At 33.4% G+C, this 20,974-nt stretch overlaps 4 protein-coding genes across 8 annotated transcripts; 1 reads left to right on the plus strand and 3 right to left on the minus strand.

Annotated features, from left to right (window-relative positions):
• Window positions 712-2,798, minus strand: LOC109332413 (axial regulator YABBY 4-like). Of its 2 annotated transcripts, none has more exons than XM_019567387.1 (7): window positions 2,546-2,786; window positions 2,302-2,436; window positions 2,059-2,182; window positions 1,904-1,952; window positions 1,744-1,819; window positions 1,467-1,571; window positions 712-955 (listed from the first exon to the last, which is right to left on the minus strand). In XM_019567387.1, exons 1-7 carry the CDS (start codon window positions 2,774-2,776, stop codon window positions 878-880), a joined length of 798 nt encoding a protein of 265 aa, XP_019422932.1. In that variant the 5' UTR covers window positions 2,777-2,786; the 3' UTR covers window positions 712-877. The 2 variants fall into 2 exon arrangements, with proteins under 2 accessions (XP_019422932.1, XP_019422933.1); XM_019567388.1 differs by lacking the exon at window positions 712-955 and adding an exon at window positions 1,211-1,356 and having other exon boundaries at window positions 1,412-1,571; window positions 2,546-2,798.
• Window positions 8,918-9,611, minus strand: LOC109332995 (ubiquitin-40S ribosomal protein S27a). The gene has a single exon (XM_019568209.1). The coding sequence runs from the start codon at window positions 9,585-9,587 to the stop codon at window positions 9,120-9,122; it is 468 nt and encodes a 155-aa protein (XP_019423754.1). The 5' UTR covers window positions 9,588-9,611; the 3' UTR covers window positions 8,918-9,119.
• Window positions 11,583-16,478, plus strand: LOC109332993. Of its 3 annotated transcripts, none has more exons than XM_019568203.1 (9): window positions 11,583-11,729; window positions 12,260-12,608; window positions 13,321-13,354; window positions 13,532-13,759; window positions 14,518-14,607; window positions 15,481-15,546; window positions 15,628-15,719; window positions 15,805-15,852; window positions 16,153-16,478. In XM_019568203.1, exons 2-9 carry the CDS (start codon window positions 12,289-12,291, stop codon window positions 16,268-16,270), a joined length of 996 nt encoding a protein of 331 aa, XP_019423748.1. In that variant the 5' UTR covers window positions 11,583-11,729; window positions 12,260-12,288; the 3' UTR covers window positions 16,271-16,478. The 3 variants fall into 3 exon arrangements, with proteins under 3 accessions (XP_019423748.1, XP_019423750.1, XP_019423749.1); XM_019568205.1 differs by having other exon boundaries at window positions 11,583-11,709; XM_019568204.1 differs by lacking the exon at window positions 11,583-11,729 and adding an exon at window positions 11,766-11,876.
• LOC109332994 (signal recognition particle receptor subunit beta-like) lies at window positions 17,304-19,988 on the minus strand. 2 transcript variants are annotated; one of them, XM_019568208.1, is made up of 7 exons: window positions 19,846-19,988; window positions 19,609-19,802; window positions 19,434-19,513; window positions 18,652-18,738; window positions 18,348-18,496; window positions 18,021-18,152; window positions 17,304-17,607 (listed from the first exon to the last, which is right to left on the minus strand). In XM_019568208.1, the coding sequence occupies exons 2-7, from the start codon at window positions 19,754-19,756 to the stop codon at window positions 17,418-17,420; spliced, it is 786 nt and encodes a 261-aa protein (XP_019423753.1). In that variant the 5' UTR covers window positions 19,757-19,802; window positions 19,846-19,988; the 3' UTR covers window positions 17,304-17,417. The 2 variants fall into 2 exon arrangements, with proteins under 2 accessions (XP_019423753.1, XP_019423752.1); XM_019568207.1 differs by having other exon boundaries at window positions 19,609-19,988.

The raw sequence follows: 20,974 nt of genomic DNA on the forward strand, positions 1-20,974 counted from the left end.
CGTACTTAGTTGTTCCTCCCTCAAACTAAACATTATTTGAGCCAATGTCAGAGCTATAAGTCTAGACTAACTATTTGTAAAGTAAAATGAAGGAACCAAAGTAAAACACTCGAAGGTAAGTTAGCTAATTGAGTGCATGGTCTTGGATCTCTAGTACCAAGGATTAAAAAGAATCAACCACACCCATAATTTTGTAATCATCAAACCAATGTCAGCAAAAGCTTATACGTTTACTGTTTTACAGAACCGAAAACAGATAGATTGTTCTAGTGGTTGTGGGTGATGATTGATTTTTCATGGCTTCGGCGGATTTTATCTGGTCATTGGCCCTAAGAAAATACAAAAAACCTGTCCTTCATGTATGCATTACATAGACATGGAAAATAATGAAAAACCCTTTTCCCTCTTTCCCGGTTATCTCTCCGATCAAAGATGCTTTCCTCACCTTACCGAATTATGCGGGGATCTCCGATGAGAGTTTTGGTGATCAAATGATCGATTGTGAGATTTTGGTGATCAAATGGTCGTGGGATTTTGATGATGAAATGATTGTGATAGGACCCGATGGAGAGTTCAAGAAACGTTATCACCCTTTCACTGAGTCATAGAGTTAATATCAATCAACTTTTAAGCATTGATCTAGAAGCCTAATGGGGAGTTAATATGCTCAAGCAGAATTTTTGAAGTGTCAACTAAAACTATGAACCATCAATTAAAAACGTCCTAAAGTCTCAAATTATGAGGTCAGAATTCTACAATAATTGTTTTGATTCCCAGTGACATCTTTTCTTCAGAAGGAAAACGATTTACATGCAACATTAATGCTAAGATAGCAAACAACCTTTCTTGTTTTGTCATACTACATTCTAAGCTTTGCTCAATTGAATGGCATCCTTCCCAAGATAGAATTCCTTGGAACCTTTCTTCCACGGAAACCTTGACCTTCTTCATTCACCTGCAAGTTCACATCCATGCAATCATTACAATGACAAAGTACTAGACTAGAAAATTGGTAGGGTTAATTAAAGTTGCATGGAAGTACATGCACATTATTACCTTAGAAAGTTATCATTTTATGTTAGTATTACAATGTTGTCTTATTTAGTGAACTGTTACTTCTAGTTTTATGTTCTCTTCAAATTTCTTGGCGACTCATAGCTCCTACTGCATACTGATTTAATCTCTAAAGGTTACCTACAATTGATTATTTGATACATCAATTAAATTATCTAAACATTAAAACTTACTAAGTTAATCAAAAGCGTATACTATTTTCTCTGTTATTAATGAAGCCTACCTCTATATTCATGTGATACATAGAAAGGGACAAGTAGCATGTCTATACCAAATAAGTTGCTACTAATAACAAATTTTAATTTGCAAAAGTAATTTATATCAGTTATAAAAGGACCATCTGATTAATAAATTAAGAAACTATTCAGCTTTTCAAATAATTATACTTTTACCTCAGCATCATTAGGATCCAAATGGGAGTCTAGATCCAGAAGTGGCTCTGTCTGGCTACAACTTTCTTCATCCCCTTTGCATTGAGTTGGAGGGGAATTAGCCCACTGCAAATGAAAAACATATTCACAATCATTCTTACTTTAAGTACCCTTTATGGTTAACAACCTTAAAAGGTTGCCAAGTATGAAAAAGTGTTGGCCTAAATAAAAATCAAGTCTTAATCCCACCGGGTGAGATCGGCTAAATGCTATAACAATATGAAAAATTAAATCTTACATTCTTTGCAGCTGTACTGAAAGCTTCCTTGTGGGCCATATCAGGGTGTTCAGCCTTTAGCCTCTTGATCTCTTCCCTGTATTAAACTAACGCTAACATTAGAATTCATAGTTTGAACTTTATGGTCTATAAAATGCAACGTTGTTTAACAAAACATTACTTGATAAAGCGGTTATAAGCTGATGGTGTTCTTTGTCTCTTTTCTGGGGCTGCATGGAATTTATTTACCACAAAATAAACTTAAGAGGAAATCTTCGTTAATAAAACTTGCTTCAAACTAAAGTATCATATCAAAGTTAACACTGTCTTACATACGTTTATTCACAACATTGTTAATTGGAATCACATCCTCTTCCTCACAATCAGAATAAGTCATCATGGAAGCATTAGAGTTGTTCAAAGTCTTGTTCATATCCTCTTCTGGACTGCATTCTTTTGGCTAGAGGGTGCAGACAGTTAAAAATCCATTAACTGATATAAATATAAGCATGTGGGTCATTGGACTCACTTGAAAAACTATAAGAAAACAAACATAGAATTTGAAAGGTAACTTTTCACCTCAAGATTACTAAGTGATGCTAAAAGGTGTAAAGGGACAAAAGAAGCTTTCATCATGTTAACAGAAAGGAGACTTGTGCAGTGCCCACATCTTACTGTAACCACCATTGACATACTACTGCATGGAACACTTACCTGCATGGAAACAGAAAGAATTTGTTTTTGAAAGAGGTATTGAAGTTATAAACCACATGAAGTCAAGAAGTGCAGTTAGAGTTTTAAGAGAGTAGATAGCTCATATTACCATCAAAATTGTGGTACAGAATCCACATTGTATATAACATATCTGGTCTGGAAGATCAAAAAGATGGTTCATTGTTGACATGGGAGTGTGTCTGAATCTGTAGAAGAGGTTGGATATGTGAGAGAGAGAACAAGAAAGATAGAGAGTGAGAGAGAGATTGAGGGTGTAGCTCATTTGACACAAGGGAGTATTTATAGTTGAAGTTGGATATTCATAATCAATTATCATCATGCTTCAATGATTTGTGAAATGAGGTACTAATGGTGATTTCCATTGTAGGAAAACACTCAAACTTGAAGATTAAGAATAGAGATTAGAGAGAGTTTAATTTTTTTTAATCCTCTTAAGATTTGTTTGCGAGTTTATTCTTGGAGGAGAAAGAAGAAAAATGAAAATCTTGAGAATCATCTCATAAGTATGTTTCCTGAAGTCTTCGTTTTCTCTTCCTCACCTTCCAAAAATCGACTTGCAAACAGATCACTAATATTTAGGTGTCGAGAGTAAAACTAAAATTACAATTACACCCTTGAGTAGATTGTTTACTATGATTAGTTTACTTGTTTGCTTGACCATTGGGTTGTAGTGGCCCAAAGTTCTATGGTACTTTGCAGATTGACTTAAAGTACTTGTTTGTTTCATGTGTTGTTTTCTCTTTTATTGACACTCTTAACCTCTCCAAAGGCATATCTTTGTCCTAGATGAAAAAGAAAGTGCAGAAAACCTTTCCATAATAGAATGAAGGGAAGGTTTCCACAAGGGTACATAGAGAAGGTAAAGAGGCATCTTAGGATTTGTCTTTCCTGAAAGACAGTAAAATAAATTGACCTATTAAAAAGGACCCTCCCCACTTTCTGTGCTCTCTAGGCATGTGTTACTTCCTATCTCATTTTGTTTCACATTGAACTTGGATTCTGTGTCAAGCACGTATCAATTTCATTCAAACCTTTTTCTGCTATTTCCTTCACTCCTTCCCATGTGATTGCAGATGTGTTGGATTTAATGGTTACCATAATCAAGGAGCAATATTAATTCAACAAAATGAAAAACTAGTGCAAATATACTACTGCCATAAAAGGGCTGCCCAGTTTTCATGTCAACTTTTCATCTTTTTTTATACACGTAAAAGATCGGTCTAGTTCACGAGGCTCCCACTTACTAGAGTTTTAAGATGATACATGTACGCAGCCTTATTCTCACAAGTGGAAAGACTATTTCAGGATTTAAACTTGTGACGTCATGGTCACTAAACAACAACCTTACCGTTGTGCCAAACAAAAGAGGTTGAGTTTGGCGCAATGGTAAGGTTGTCACTCAGTGACCTTAATTACGGTTTAAATCCTGAAATAGAATAATGCTATATATAACTTTATTTTTACACATTATTAAAAGAAGTTTTAAGAAGCTACCAAATGATGTCCCACTTTAGATATCCATCCAACATTATTCATAATGCCCCTTTGGAAGTGCAAGATGGAAAACTTGTTATCAAGAGATTGATAAAGAATTGGTTTAGCATATCTTAAAGTGGTTTGGATTTTGTTTGATCAGCCTCATTGAAAGGAAATTTAATATGGAAATTGTCCTTTCTGCGTTATTGCAGACAACTAACTTGCAATCTTATTCCTATAGGCCTAGCCTTATTATGTAGGATTTATATGGCTAGTTTTCCCCCTATAGAGAACCAATATATTATGTGAAAAATCTCTACATGTTATATTCATGACTAAGTCCTGCATACAAAATAAACGGAAGCTGTGTAGTTGGTAGGAGCCAAGAACCGCATATACACTTATATTATTGGTGCATTATTTTTAAGTAAGTCATTTTTGTAATACATAAAGATCTCCTTGCAATTATATATTATCATGTCCTAAGCACCCTTCACTTTATATATTTTGGCCTTTTATGCTTTGATGATTTTGCATAATAATGAACAATGGCCCATCTTTGTTCCCTGTTCATTTATTACATATACTCCAACTTTAAAGTTCATTTACAACTCACCACAATGAGTTTGGGTTGGGAAACCACTTTCATGTCAATGGAAACAATTCATAGAAGAAAATAGTTTAATTATACATCTTATGAAAGGTTTAAGGTTCTGATTTCCACAAAAATAATTGCAATAGTTTGCTGAAGTACAAGACCAAAGAATACTTAATTGCATAAGCAAAGTGATTGTCACCTAACTTGCCTTTCTTTTTCTTTTCTTTGTTAAATAAAAATGCTATCATTTATTCATTGTAGTGCTTCTAAAAAATAGCTACATTGTAAACTAGTGTTGGAGTAAGAATGTGATCTACTAAGGAGTTTCATTGTTACTAGGGTATAGGAAGAACAGAGAGTCACAAGTAAGACATCACATCTTGAACCAAAACCTTATTGTATTAATTCTATGAGTCTTTTTTACTTATAAACTCTTTCATTCCTCCTTTCATATCCAATGTGGGACTTTACACTTTAATAAATCCAACAACTAGTTTACATTTTATGATAGCATGAGTTAAGAAGCTTCTTTGCCTGTGGCATCTATCTGGAGATAGCTACTTTTGCTCATTACTCAGAAGAAAAATTAACTAGTTTTGGCATTTTGCCAAATGAACAACTCAACTCAAAGCTGTCACTGCACCTAAGTAATGGTTTGGTGTGTTTGACTCACTGAAACTTTTACTCTCTCCTACATGATGAGCCTAAGAAAACTATAAAGCTGAAAGCTAGACACCAATTTCATGGCATAAATAAATTACCATAAAACAACAGTGTAGGTTGAGGTTTTATTAATACATATCAGAACCAGAATAGGGTGTCTCATAATTGTGGGATGGAGTAGTTCAGCCTTAAGAAAATGACTACTATTTGAAAGTTTTGAGGTTTGAACTAAATGGTTGAGTCAAATATCAGATCATTAAGCCTTTGTAGTGACACACTGAGGTGTCACTGTTGTCAATTGAAGTTGGATCAAAAGTTTCCAACAACTTAGTTCGGCAGCTAAACCATCACAATATTATCCATATGTTGTCCCAAACTACTAATAATATTGAAACAAAAAACAAAAAAAAATTAAAATATATTAATTTTTTAATTAACGTAATATATCTATTATGCGGGACAGGATTTGGGACATGGTTTACGACAACAAATCCATGTTCCAATAATATTACTTCACATTTTCATCTTCAAATCCAATGAGTCCAACATCATTTTCTGCACATTTACATATTCTACCAAGTGCCACCACAGCCTATAATATAAGATGTGTACCAAACATTACAAATCTATTTCCCTACTTTTTCTTCAAGCACATTGATCTTAAGAAAACTTTAAAAACAACACTGAGTATATGCTTATAATGTTTGATCAACATTTTGTGTCAATCACTATGTCATTAATTTGATTGTGAAGAAAATAAAGTTTAAAATTACTTAATCCAAATATTCAGTAGTTTAATATGTTCTTGACCAACTAGTGTAAATGGCATTAAAGAGACAAAGTTTGAATGAATTTAGTTCCATCCTAGTTTAATCAAGGGTAAAGTTGTTTTTTTCTTCTTTTCTAGTTTTATGCTTACTTCTTAATATGTGTGGATGACTTTTTCTAGTTTTATAGCCACCTTTCATTTTAGTCCTTAATAAATGAAAATTAGATTTTTAGTCTCAAAGTCACCTTCATTTTAGTCACCAATAGATCGAAATTACATTTTTTGTGTTTGACCGTGTAAGGTCTCAAATAAGTGGCCATTTAGTCAAATAATAATACATCAATAAAACGTTGGTCTTGTGATGTAAAATCGCATTGGATCCTCAAAATGACCAAAAGGTTAAGGATTCAAATCCTATGACGACACTTGTTGGAAAAGATAATTAACAACCCAAAAATGATTAGTTCCTTACCCCCAAAGAGTATAAGAAGATACCTACAAAAAAATAATACAAAATGGGTTGATTCACATTATTCTGCACAGGTTTGCACCAGAATAGCAGCAACTGAGATGCATGCCTAAAATATCATATAACTTATCAACATGGTATAAAATGGAAAGGAAAAATACGAGCAGATGAAAAAGATTAGACTGTAGCAACCTAAGTATAATTGTACCTACATCTTTTGGAGAATACTAGGCATGCCACTTTTAGCTATTGCCTTTTTTTTCACTTTTTTTTCTCCTGTTTAATGTAAAATCTTGAATAGGGCACACGTTTCCGTTTGGATAAAACAAAATTCCTCCAGTCCCATTCTCCATGGTGTTGAAGATTATGATATAAAGTTTAGTTTAATTTAAACTCTCCTGGTAAAAAAATTATACAAATGCAAAAAATGATAGAATCCCCATCAAAAATTTTATCCTGCACACCATTCTAATGAAGATCATTCAAGCTACTGCACACAGACAAAATAAAATGTAGTAGTCCATTTGGGTGTACCGTCAGCTGATTTTTTTTCCCCATCGTTTAGGGAAAGTTTAAAAATGAAAATTTGAGCAAATACTTATAAGATACGAGGAAATTTGTTACTAATATGAACAAGGAAAAATTGATTACTGCATGCCATAGAAGTAAGGATCAAAAGTTTACGCTCCTCCAATACATTTACGTTTATTTATTATTCTAGAGCAACGGCAACTTAAGTAGAGGGAAAAAATAAAATAAAAATGAGCTTGACCATGTGTTTTTCTACGTCATGTAACAACAACCAGCATTTTACTCAACCTCCACGAAACAACCAGATCATTAATTCTCAGGACTGCGATGACATGATAAGGGAAAAAAGTCCAAACTTAACAATACATTGAAGTACTACCATCATGACAAAGGCTGGGTGAATTTAAGGATCACCAAAAAAATTGGATTCTATCGCACTCGTAGGATTGACAATGAACCGAACTAACTCAATATTCGTTCAAAACTCAATTTATTATTAAGCTCGATAAACTTAGTTCATGAACCAAATGAACTAAACTTAAACTAGAAATTGAACTTGTTAAATAAACGAGCCAAACTTGAGTTGAATATAGTTCGACTCGTTTGGTTCATAAGCCGACTCAATATATATATAAACAAGATTATATTTATATTAAACAGGAGAGAAAAAATTATTTGAGTTAATTATTTGAGTTGTTGAAAAGAACCATTCAATGAACAAAACAGTTCACGAACTTTAACCAAGCTGAACTCGAGCTAAAATAATAACTCGTATCGAACTCAAATCGAATTTCGAGCCGAGCCCATCATTATCGAGCTGAACTCTGGTTCGGCTCGTTTCCGGCTCTACGCACAATATCATATGTGCAACCGTGAAGTGAATGCTAGCAGTGACAACATAACTAATTAAACATGGCACAAACATCACATCAAAATAAGGATCGCAGTTTATAATGATCAAAACAAGCAAATTGGAAAGAAAAAAAAAAGCAGTCGTTCAAAAATCTTCTAGATGAACAAAGAGGGTGTCAAGTTTTGGCCATATCATTGAATGTATTCAAATGCCACATAATCTTATCTATAGAGCCAACTAAATTACTATTGCAGTCTATTACAGTCACAAGTAGGAAAAGCCATGATAGTTTTATATCATCAAGATTTCAGATCACCATCCAAACTGAAACTCTGGCTCAAGAAGCATTGAGTGCACATATACAAGTATTGTGATTGACAACACATTCCTATAGGCATAAAAATCACATTCAAATTGCAAATCAATAGAATACGACATTACCTTAAGGCAAATTAAAACTAGGACTACTGTCAATTTAAACCACTAACAGGTTGATGAACAAAGGGAACTTTTTAGTTACACAACATCACATCATGATACAGCATTGTCAAGTGTTCATGGTATCATTCAAAAAGCCATGAGTGGAAACAAATATGACTTGAAAAATTAATTGAATGCTACACTCACATTATGTCTCGGATAAACCATAACTAGGACTGCCGTCTATCAAACTAACTAACAAATGTATTGGGAAAACACTTTTTGACCTGGACGTTACACCTTGACATTTTATAATCCCATTCAAATCTATGTTAAGACACAAGTGCAAAAACATATTCAGTACATAGCTAAATGAAAATAGCGAAGTTATGGAACAATGTAGACACAAATAACAAATATATCCAGCAGACTCAACATGACATGAAAACTCAGTTCAGTCGGACATATTGTACACTCCCCTTCACAAGATTATCAGTCCGGTAAATGCCACCAAAATGATTTCAATTATAATATAATAACTAAGCACAAACACTTAGATATCAAACAACTTATGGTATCATATCTAGGGCGACAGAGGCAGACAAAACACATTGCAAAAACATCATAAGGTCATAAAGCAAAAGCCATCCACAGAAACAAAAAGGATCTAACTCCAGCAGCTATATAATATTGAACTAAAACATATCATAAATAAAGACATAAATTGGGTTCGCAAAATACCAATAGGCAGCAATTTAAATCCGAAATATTCAGGAAGTCATAACAATAAAATCAAAATTTTAAAAACACCCAGTATTCCAAAAACGAAAAAGACTATAACTTTAAGATAAAATCAAGAAACTCAACACTTCAAATGACGAAATCATGCATCAGCCTTCTGGTACACATAGGTGGTCCCACACTTTCCACAGTAATGACGATCAAAGTGGTTAGCCATGAAAGTTCCCGCACCACACTCAGCATTAGGACACTCCTTCCTGAGCCTCTGAACCTTCCCAGAATCATCAACCTTATAGAACTGGAGCAACGCGAGCTTCACCTTCTTATGCTTATGCTTGATCTTCTTAGGCTTGGTGTAGGTCTTCTTCTTACGCTTCTTAGCGCCACCGCGGAGGCGGAGGACAAGGTGGAGGGTCGACTCCTTCTGAATATTGTAATCGGCGAGAGTGCGACCGTCTTCGAGTTGTTTTCCGGCGAAGATCAAACGCTGCTGGTCCGGTGGAATTCCTTCCTTGTCTTGGATCTTGGCCTTGACATTGTCGATGGTATCGGAGGATTCAACCTCGAGGGTAATGGTTTTACCCGTTAGGGTTTTCACGAAGATCTGCATCGTCGAAATCTAGGGTTTGGCGATTTTGCAGAAGTGAGTGGTTTTTATATAATGATGGGTAATTAGGGTTTTTGGAATGGGGTTATGTGTATTGGGCTTTCTTGGCCCATATGTTAGATTTAATGGTCTTGGATTGAATGTGTATGTGGACATGAAAAAAGGCGTAGAGCAAAAATTGGAGTCCATTTCTCTCATGAAGTTTCATTTATTTTTTTTGTATTACAAAGAGTATGCTATCACCTTTTTTTGGTAATGAACTAATCTATCTTTTAAAATTTGTGATTGTCTCTCCCAACAAATATCACTCTCAATAAATTAATCATCATTCTTGGGATTCAGTCCCCACTTACACTATTTGACCAGCACATTGATGGTATAAGTTTCATTTGATTCATTTTATTATTACTCTCATTAATGAACTTTTGTTGTTTGGATAGTTTTACATTTATGTGTTCATATGTATTGATTTATATTGAATTTAATATCATTTTTATGATGTAATATTTGTTTACGATTAATATGTTTTTTCATTTGTCATGTAAATCAAGAGAGTTTTAAATTATTGTATTTATAAAAAAATTAACTGATGCAAAATAAATTTCTGAACTGGATAGATAAAAATAATAATAATAGAGGAAAATAAAAAATAGTGTATGATTTAAATTTAGTAATTACCTCTTATTTTCTCGCAATATCATCTTTACTTACATTTACCATGTGATACATCTTATAGATTGTGCATCTTTTCATTGAAAAATTAGTCAATTGGTTTAAAGCAGATTATCTAACATATAGATCTCCTATTTTATAATCCATATTTATAATCTACTCAAAATCTACATAAACAAATAATTTTAAGTCTTCAACAAATTCAAAGTCTAAAGTACAAAACATATATTAATCCAAAAGTATCACTTAACAACCGCAAAATATAAATAAATGACACAAGTTCACAACTCACTCTACAAAATAAATAAATTTAGAGTTTTAATATTTAACACAAAGGAGTCATAGTTGTCTCATATTGATATTATATTTTCCCACCAAATCTTATTTTCAGACACAAATGTCAGTGAGATTACACACGAATGTTAAGAACCAAAAAGTGTATAATCTATGTATGTCTTGGAAGCATGTACCTTGAAGTTTTGAAGAATGGTTGGAAAGATGAGTCACCTTGTAATGAGTTTTTAAGTTTTTTTTCAAAAAAAAAATATATGTGTATAAACCGGCCGGTTTAGTAAAATACCGGTCGGTTCACCAGTTTTGATACTTGATCGGTTCAACACCTGTATCATACCGGTTAGGGGTCCGATTCACCGGTTTTCCGAATAAATCGGCCTCTACAAAATGGTTTTTACAACATTGTTAATAGAAACCACACATGTTAAGGAGATTCTCATATTAACAACATAAGTTCATCTGATATATTTTTTTTGAGATGATAAGCTCTCACAAATTTAAAAAATATATATAATTAATACTGATAGCATTTTATAAAATATTTTTCACTTTTTAGGTACACTTAACATAAAACTATTAAACAAGTAAATATAATATTGAGTTAGTAAATGTCACGGTATAACTGAGATTCTATTCTAGTTAAATTCATTTGGGATATATTTGTAAATAAGTATTCATTTATAACTCATATATGAATGATTATTGACTTTAAAATAAAAATAATTATAAACTTTCGCATTATAATGACAGATTCACGTGATACATATTCTTACTTACGGACAACTACCTCAAATTCATATTATAAAAACTCTCTATGGTAACTTCTGTAACACAATCTTCCACCTTTTTCACTGGTATTAGGATGGACACTTTAATAAACATTTGAGTCACGTTAATATACAATCTCTATGGTGAGAACTTCATTAAAATAAACACTGAGTCCCGTTAATATACAATCTCTAATTCTCTGATTGGTGGATATGGAACCTAATATCGCATATAAAACAAAACTTTCCTTCTTATAATTGTTACGGACCAAAGAAAAACACGTCTTTTCTCTTCTCTTCTGCACTGCACACATGATTGTCTCATTTGGGATTAGTCTCTGAACTGTTATCAATCAATAAAAAACCCTTTCAATATTGACTCCTTTACCTCTCTCAATTTTACTTCTCCATTGTGAGTGCCACATCTTTATTTCTTCTTTCCATAAGGAATCAATTATGTTCTTTTTTTGTTTTATTTTGACCAAGTTTTGAACTTTTTTGAATTTGGGTGATGCCCATCCTAATTAAGGATTGTGGGTTTAATTGGGTTTAGAGATTGGTGAGCAAGTTTGTGTTATATATTACAGAAGCTGTTCTTACTTTGCTTATTGTGTTGTGCTTATAAACATAGCAATTCTGTTTTTTTGTTACTATGCATGCTCTTGATTGTGTTTGTGACGTGGGTGCCATGAATTTCTAAACGTATTCTGTTTTAGCATATTGAACCTTCCGTTTTTATTTTCCTGTTGTGTAGAACTGAATCAATTGAGAATTTGGGGCGTTCTTAACTGTTGTTATTGTTACAGATGGTTAGGGATATAGAATTAGTTGCAAGTTAGTTAGATGGTTATAGTTTATAAGTTCTATTTTACACCCAATGTGTTCATATTCACCTAACCAAGTATTGAAAGTCGAAACTCGCGGTTTTCTTTACAATAACAGGATCCTCAAACAATAGCTGGAAACCCACCATGGGAGCAAATACTAATACCCTAAGTTATTGGTTGAATTGGAGGTTCTTCATATGCGCACTATTTATTTTGATCGCTATGGCTCTAGCATCATTTTTGATTTGGAAGTATGAAGAATTCAATAAATGGAGAAGTGTGAGGAGAAGGCAGAGAGAAAAAGCTGGTTCGTTGTATAAGGATGAAGCGTGGAATACATGTGTTAAAGGAATTCATCCTGCTTGGCTCCTTGCTTACAGAATAATCTCTTTTCTTGTGCTTTTGTCTTTGCTCATTGCCAATGTGGTTGCTGATGGATTCGGCATATTTTACTTCTACACTCAGTAAGCTACATTACACATCCTATATATTATATATAGTTTTAGATCCAACTATTCACTGATTAGATAGATTAAACAAGTTATAGTCATGCTTGCTTGAAGTAACAAAAACTGCCCGATGCAACTAAACTTGTATGCATGAAAAACTATTCTTTATTGCTTCATATGTTTAATTTGCACTCATTTCTATTTCATTGCCAACTGGAGTAGCATGCTAGGAAAGTTGCTTGTTTATTCATTTATTTATCATATTGTTTTCAGACCCAGTAACAAATTTTGCGAAGAATAACATCTTTGTAGTCTGTACTCCACAAATATATTCTAATTTTCTGCTCCCGTCTCTGTCCCATATCATTTCATCCCAATAAAATGATGACAACCAAGCAAGAGAATGTCACTCCTCTCTTGAATGTTGAACCATATCCCCTTGCTCTTAGTTATTTTTTGCGTAACTGGAAATATTTCATCCAGGGATAGCATTCCGGAGAGAAGCTTTTAGTCAAACCAATCTATGTCAACAATGGAGAGCCTTTGTTAGAGTGGAAGCACTTATTATGATATATTACATGTATTGTGGTATTTAATACTCATTGGATGAAAATGTATAAGTGGGAAGAAAGGGTAAAATGGTTGATTGTTATGATGAAATACTGCTGCCTTAATTAGATCTTCGGTCACAAATATGTTAATTCTTTTTATTTTTGTTGCTTAACAGGTGGACCTTTACCTTGGTCACTTTTTACTTTGGGGTAATACTTCACATCTCTAACTCTCCATTGTCTAGTTAGATTGTATCACATTAAGTTAACTTACAGCTTCGCATCCTCTCCTTCGAGAAAACAATTCAACGAATCAGTCAACTTTTCCTTTCTACATTTTCAGTTCATATCTTCTCTAAATGACAATAATCCCAATTTGACTTTCAGCTTGGGTCCTGTTTCTCCATATATGGGTGTTACTTTAACAAAAATGAATCTGGGGGTAGCACGATCAACCATGCTAATTTAGATGCAGAACAGGGCTCATATGTGGCTCCTACACTTGATGCAACTGTAGATGCGTCTAACCTGTACAAGAGTTTAGGTGCCAATCAGGTTGCTCACACCCGGGATGCAGCTAATTTATGGGGTTATATGTTTCTTATAACTTTTCAGGTAATTTTACCTTAACGATTTTACTAATCCATCTTGGTGTAGGAGGCGTATTCTTTAATCAGTGGTGAATTCTGCCATATTCTCATATTAAGAAGTCTTGGCTAATTATTAATGACTAGTGATAGACACTGGTATCTATACTAGTTAAGAAAAGAGAATGATAGGAAATGTCCCTAAGCCAGAATCAATGGAATTCTTGGCAGGGCTCTAGATTTTATTGAATTGAGAGAGAGAAGAAGAATGACAAGATTAGAAGCATACAAAGATCCCTGGATCCCTTTTCCCCACCACTGATTCCTAAATCAGATTGGTTAATCAAAAAACTCTCTCTCTCTCCTAACTGTTATGCTATTAATAGCAGTTAGTTTCCTAACTGATTCTAACTACCCAAGAGTAGAAAGGGAAAGTTGGTTATTCTATCCAAACTTTCCTCTTTCCCCTTTTATACACGTTTTGAATCATTGGCCTGGTATTAGCCTTATCAACTAGAGTACTCACATTCACACCTAAAGATTATTTTGTTTTAAGTTGGGATTTTAAGATGAATGTTTCCACAACAATCACAAGTTTGTAAAAGGCTGTGATACAGAATTGGTGTTATAGCCATTTGTTTTTACAATGTTGTCTTCTTTTGAATCTTGTTCTTTTCCAATTATCAGTTAAAAATTGCAATACATTTTTAATTTTGTTATGTTCTTAACTGGTTAGACTCAGGAGGCAATCTATTGATTTGTTTTCATTTTCTTTTGAATATATAGACTTGTGCAGGTGCTGTAGTCCTCACTGACTGTGTATTCTGGCTCATCATTTATCCATTTATGACGCCCAAAGATTTCAAACTGGATTTTGTAAGTATTGCCAACCTTGTCCTTGGTTTGTCATTTATCCTTTAGGCCGGTAAAGTTACGCTTAATATAAAGGGGTGTCCCAGTGCATGAGGCTCTCATCTAATATGGTATGGGAGGGGTATAATGTAGAAGTATGTAGCCCTACCATGCAACATGATTTGGACTCATGACCTCACGATCACTAAGCAGAAGCAGCACAGTAACCAAGGCTAACCCTCTAGAGTTATGCTTAATATACAGATAAAAAATTAAAGACTGTTTGGCCTTTCCCTTCTAGTTTCACATTTTTGGAATATTAAAATAAGTTGGAGATTTCCATTGAATATCAATGTTATTAATGGGTCTGTTCTCCATATTGCAACTCAACCTTGAAAGCAGATGCTTCGTATCTTTGCTTAAATGTGAGGGTACAGTTTTGCTACATGTTTTTATCAAAATTTTGGTTCCAGTAATTCTGATTTTTATTTATATGATATTCATCTGGAAAATTTAGCCAACATCAAAGCATTATCTCAATGAGTAAAGTTATATCCTCCTACGGAATCTTCCTACACCACAAGAAAGTGACACATATTACTTGTAAACCAGTCATTAATAAACTGCGATATATGTTACTTTTCTTATGGTGTAGGAGAATTTGTAGAAGAATATATCATTTTTATATTCTTATCCATTCATTATGTCTAAGGGTGTAGTTGTAAAATAGTCATTAATGATGAATGTTGCTTGTATTTATAGAGAGACTGATAAATATAAACAAATTTGTTTTCCAAAAGAATTACTTAAAAAGGAATGGAGGTAGTAGGTTGGTCTTTTGATACTCATACCATATTTTTCTTTGATATGAAAATGTTTGCACTTTTCAATTTGCAGTTGATTATTTGCATGCACTCCGTTAATGCTCTTTTCCTCCTTGGTGACACAGCATTGAATTGCATGGTGGGTTATTTTTTATTTTTTGGTTTCCCCCTCTTCATCACATAGCTCAAATTTAAAACTATTTCTTCATGACACATGCAGAGATTTCCGATGTTTCGATTCGCATATTTCGTCCTCTGGACTGCTAAATTTGTGTGTTTTCAGTGGTTCGTTCATATGTTTGCTTCAATTCGGTAAAAACTTGTGTCCCTACTTTTCATTATTGCTTTTCACTTGAAAGATTCTGCTGTTGTTATACTTGGCTGACCTTTGTTACAGGTGGCCTTACCCTTTCCTTGATTTGTCATCTCCATATGCACCCTTATGGTATGTTCTTAAACATGTGCTTATCCTTTCATAAGAAGGTGTTGTTTTTGTCAGGGAGTACTAACAGATTCACTTGATATTTCAACTGAGAAAGTTCTTAAGACTATTTGCAAGTGAAACTGAAACTTGTTGTGATTAAATTTTTGTCAGTCTTCAGATATGAATAACTTTGAATAAACATGAAACCAAGGATCAATTTTTTGTGTCTCATTGCATGTTTATCATAACTGTTACTGAATAAACTAATGGTACTGGATCAGATGATGTTACATATCTCAAACCCTCTTGTTTGACTTCTAGGTACTTAGCTGTGGGTGTGATGCATATTCCATGCTATGGCATCTTTGCATTAATAGTGAGGTTGAAGCATTTATGGTTGTCAAGATCGTTTCCTGGGTCCTGTCAATTTGTCAAGTGATAATACATTCAACAATATTCATCATTGGATTAGGACACTATGATTGCCTTCATCCTGGCTAAAGTGTTTAGAGGAGTCTCATTTTTTATCGGAATAATTGTGGGAGGCGATATTTGTATTTACTATTGAGATCCGATCCAGTACTGGACTACTGGTCTATCATGTTAGTTAATGTTGATGTTTCGCATCAAAGTGAAATCTTTTACCATACCCTACTTTGGTTAAATCAGCTTAAGTAAAGTTAAAGGTATATTAAAAAAACGGCTTTGTTTAGTATCAAGTCAGCTTATAGCTTCAATGTCAAGAGAAATACTTTACCTATGAAAAGCAGTACATAGATATATAGTTTTTCAGTGTACAACTTATATTCAAGTAACTGAAAATGGTATGCAGCAATGCTACATAATAATCTCAGAGATAATGCTACAATAATTATATGCCAAAGAGACACAGTCAAGTGGCAAACCATCTTGAAAGGATAAAATACTCTTGGTAGTTGGTACAACTCTGTATCACAAATAATTTAAAGTTCTTCAAAATTTGAGGGAAGTCTGAATTTTCTCACTTAGATCATAATCCTTTCCACATGCCTTCAAGAGGTCTCCATTGAATGAGAAAGAAATGGAATAACTATTGTGGTGCCATGTTACTATTACATGCACAACATGCCCAAAATTCTGACCCAGTAACCAGCAATTCTCATAGGTACTATACTAACCATGCATGCTTAGAGTGTGTCTATGCATCTGGTTTATGGTATGTTTGGGAGTGGTATGAAACATTTTGTGATGAAAAGATGTTTCATACAATTGGTCCAAAATTTTGGGGACCAAGCTGTCTTATGAAAGTAATATGGAGGGATCAAATTGTCCAGAAAAAAATCTGTAGACACTATTTTGTGTCTTTTTTACTAAAGAAACCAAATTGTCTCTCAAAAAGATATTTTCAATGACCGTTTGATGACTTTATTAAATTTAAAGACCGGTGTCTGGATTGAACAGAAATTATCAGAAACCAAAGTAAGTCTTAAATCTGTGAGCTTAAACATAATATCTAGCTATGGCTTTACATGTTCTTGAGAAATTCAATTGAACAAAAAATTTGAATTTAAAACCTTAAAAAACCTGAGTTTAAACATAATATCTAGCTATGGCTTTACATGTTCTCTGATAAACTCTTCCAACTGAGATATCTCCCCAGTTACTCCAGAAGCTTCTGCAGTTGTAACTTTGTTAGAGCACTGAGTAAAAGTAAATGGCTCTCCAGGTACCCCCAGGGTGAACTCATTTGTAACGTCAGCTTCTGAAATTGCACTTCTTGACGTCCTTAATTTGTCGCTGCAAAAAGATAATAAGAGTCAAAAATAGAGTTGACAGATGAATCATGAAAAGAATAAGGCTATCATAGATTGAACAGTATGTACATTGTCTACATCAAAACAAAACAATCAGCTGATTGAGTGTGTAAGGACAAATAACTTTGAGGAAGAAGCTAAAAAGATTAGAGTATTCCATGAAAAATAAAAATTACTTCAATGTGAACCAACCAAGTAATCAACAATAACAACGTGAATGAACATTATCAATGATCGTATATCTCAACACACACACAAAGGGAGAGAGAGAGAGAGAGAGAGATGAGAGAGGGCACATAATTCAACAACTGTTGACAATGAGATGAACTGATAGAGTAGTTATTGAAAGATCAAATGTGCATATAAATAAAAGATTTTGGGACTTGAAGCCCATACATTTCCTTCTCCATCTGTCTGCGGATAAACTCTTTGGTATGAGCAGTGACTTTGTCTGTTTTGTTGCAGAGAATAAGCAGTGGAACCTTCTTCTTCACAACACTTCCCTTAGTTAATAGATCATAGAGGTACCTAAAAAAGTAATAGAATAAGTTAGTAGTTAGTACCCTTGTGGATACAAAACTATTAGGGAAATGATCAGTTAATAATACATTAATGCTTCCCACCAATGGGTTACTAGTTGCTGACTGATAATATTGACAAAAGGGATTACTTCATATAAAGATATTAATCTATGAACTCAATGGGAATGGGGAAAGGAATTACTCTGAAGCCGTACGACAGTTTGGTAAGAAGTCTAAAGCATCAACCACAAAGACTACGCCAGCTGCTTGAGGCAAGTATTCATCAAGTTTGGGTCTAAGACGAGAATGTCCAGGAACATCAACAATATGAACAGGTTTTATCTTGCCCTTCTGCCAAAGAAACATACCACAACAATGTATTGTAAGTCTGATTCCACAATCAACAAAAAAAAACAAAAAGAAAATACTCTTTGATTAACAAAATGAGTGAAGTATCTTTTTCTGTAGAGATGAGAAGCACAATTATAAACATGCTGAAATGTTACCTTTGTTGTTTCACCATGAAGAACAAAAGTACCCTCGTTAGGTTCCATTGATGTAACAGTACCCTGATGAGTAGAGCCATCCCTAAGCTGACACATGCAAAAATAAAAGTGTCAAACATTATATTAGCATAGAAAATGCGAATAGAAGAAAGTCTGATAATAACACTTCCCTATTAGATTAATTATATCCCACCATTTAACAGCACCTGATAATGCTATTAGATGTTCGATTTCTACTAGGTGGGGTTAGCTAATGTCCTGATGTAAATTATGTCTAGAGACAAACCACTTAAAGTTAAATAATTCTTCAATTTTTCGGGTTTTGCCTATACTTTTTTCTTGGTCTCCCTCTGTCTCTAACTATTAAGAATTGACCTACCCTCAATCAATCTGACCTACACTCCTGATTAGGGCCTCTACATGTCTCCTCCACATATAGTAAAATCACTTAAGGTGAGACTCTAACAATTTTCTACAATAGGTGTTATCTAAACTTTCTCTATAATCATTCATTCCTAATCCTATTTAATCTAGTCCATCAATTCATCCAACACAATATTCTCGGATACAACTATAAAAGCAATATTCAGCCCTAATAATATTTCCCCCTTTTGTTCTATCATATTACAATTAAAGACCAAGGCACTGGCTATGCATTTCAAAAACATATGAGCAATGACCTAATCCTCCCAAAGGGTTAATAAACCTAAAAAATAATGATTTCGTTCTGATTTTCAGATTAAAGAAAACAAGGGTTCCCAAAAATGTGATTAAAAGCTCACTTGATAGAAGAGAACAGATTTTCCACTCCCGCTAAGCCCCGTCAACACAATGGTATTAGCCTTTGCACGCTTCAAAAACCCTAAACACAGAGCAAAACATAATCATCAACAAAAATTCACAATCAATCAAAACTATGAATTGAGTTAAGAAATTGAGCCGTAAAACCAAACGCACTTGAGAGCAAAAGCACGGTTGTGAAAACCACGATAGCGGCAGCAGCGTATAGCTGAGTTGGGGGAACATGACGAAGATGATCCATAGCTACACGCCACAAGTGAGAAGCTTGTTCCTTCCATTCTTCGAATTGTTCAATTGGGTCCATGAGGAGTTCGATAATTGAGATTTTTGAAGTGTTGGAGCGTTTCGTTCCGATGCTGTTACGCTCAACGCTAGCAAAGGATCAGCGACGCTGGAACCTACAAGAGTGAGGATAGAAAGGGAAATGACTTCCGCCGTAGACGGTGGCTGCGACGGCTTTCGATTTTTCCGATCTGGGGATTTGGCAGCGTCGACCTTGAATTGGGAGCTCTTGATTATTAATAAATGTAGTTCTACAATTTTCACTAAATAAACCTAATAGACATATATAATTTATAATAAAATATAATAAATTTATAGAACAATATGATTTACCTATTATTACAAATAATTATGATGGATTTAAATCCTTAATGTGTAATTTGAAAAAGTAATACTTTTATGTCCAAAATTATTTTGACCATTGCAGTTTGACTAAATTTGACTAATATAATTATCATATTATAATGACCACTTTATCAACTAATATGGCATAATATTTATAATCATCTTAAAATATGATGGCAAAGAGAGAAGGGATATTGTTTTTATATTACTTCCACCCTCCCCACAATTAATTAATTTCACATGTTAAAATATATTTTAAAAGTCCATTAATTATTTCGATTTAATAAAATTACAAATAATATAATTATTATTCACCATATGAAATATGATTTTGCTTTTAATTATAAAGTTTAATATTTATGTACTCTCAATATAAAATAGTTAAATTTGCTTATATCTCAAATAAAAATTATTTATGTTTTTCTCCTTGTAATTGAGACAATAAAAAGTAAATCATTATTAAGCAAACATTAATGTAGTCACGAATATCTAGTATTTTCTTTTGACTCAAGATTTACTCGATAAAACTAACTTATAACTCTTGAGTTTGTAGCCTGTATCATATCTTATAACTATAGCTAAAATTTTCTATATATATATAAGTATCTTACAATTATTAATTAGAGTTATATAAATAATTCTTAATAATTTGGTTAAAGTATTACTAACTTTAAATTTGTAATTATTAGTAATTTGGTAACAAATTTTTGATTATGTAAATATCTTAATAATTTTTCCAACTACAACTTACTTTTCAAATGTACTCGGGTATGAGCCTATAGATGTTGATAATACTCATTATAAATTGGGTTCGTGTTTCTGATCTTAAAGATAGTTGAGATTGAAAATTTTAAAATTCTTTATTGAACGAGTATGACTCAGACCACATTTCGTA

The sequence above is a fragment of the Lupinus angustifolius genome, chromosome LG18, assembly GCF_001865875.1.
Source record: "Lupinus angustifolius cultivar Tanjil chromosome LG18, LupAngTanjil_v1.0, whole genome shotgun sequence".
Lineage (NCBI taxonomy): Eukaryota > Viridiplantae > Streptophyta > Magnoliopsida > Fabales > Fabaceae > Lupinus > Lupinus angustifolius.

What these genes read in the sequence shown, in the direction of transcription:
- LOC109332993 (XM_019568203.1), top strand. Translation starts at nt 12,289, where the DNA reads ATGGGAGCAAATACTAATACCCTAAGTTATTGGTTGAATTGGAGGTTC. An exon ending in TGTTTCTTATAACTTTTCAG is followed by an intron (nt 13,760 to 14,517) that starts GTAATTTTACCT and finishes TTGAATATATAG; the next exon opens with ACTTGTGCAGGTGCTGTAGT. An exon ending in CATATGTTTGCTTCAATTCG is followed by an intron (nt 15,720 to 15,804) that starts GTAAAAACTTGT and finishes CCTTTGTTACAG; the next exon opens with GTGGCCTTACCCTTTCCTTG.
- LOC109332413 (XM_019567387.1), bottom strand. Translation starts at nt 2,776, where the DNA reads ATGATGATAATTGATTATGAATATCCAACTTCAACTATAAATACTCCC. An exon ending in GCTTATAACCGCTTTATCAA is followed by an intron (nt 1,820 to 1,903) that starts GTAATGTTTTGT and finishes AGTTTAATACAG; the next exon opens with GGAAGAGATCAAGAGGCTAA. An exon ending in TGGATCCTAATGATGCTGAG is followed by an intron (nt 956 to 1,466) that starts GTAAAAGTATAA and finishes GTGAACTTGCAG; the next exon opens with GTGAATGAAGAAGGTCAAGG.
- LOC109332995 (XM_019568209.1), bottom strand. Translation starts at nt 9,587, where the DNA reads ATGCAGATCTTCGTGAAAACCCTAACGGGTAAAACCATTACCCTCGAG.
- LOC109332994 (XM_019568208.1), bottom strand. Translation starts at nt 19,756, where the DNA reads ATGGACCCAATTGAACAATTCGAAGAATGGAAGGAACAAGCTTCTCAC. An exon ending in TTCATGGTGAAACAACAAAG is followed by an intron (nt 18,497 to 18,651) that starts GTAACATTTCAG and finishes TTTCTTTGGCAG; the next exon opens with AAGGGCAAGATAAAACCTGT. An exon ending in AACTGTCGTACGGCTTCAGA is followed by an intron (nt 18,153 to 18,347) that starts GTAATTCCTTTC and finishes TTACTTTTTTAG; the next exon opens with GTACCTCTATGATCTATTAA.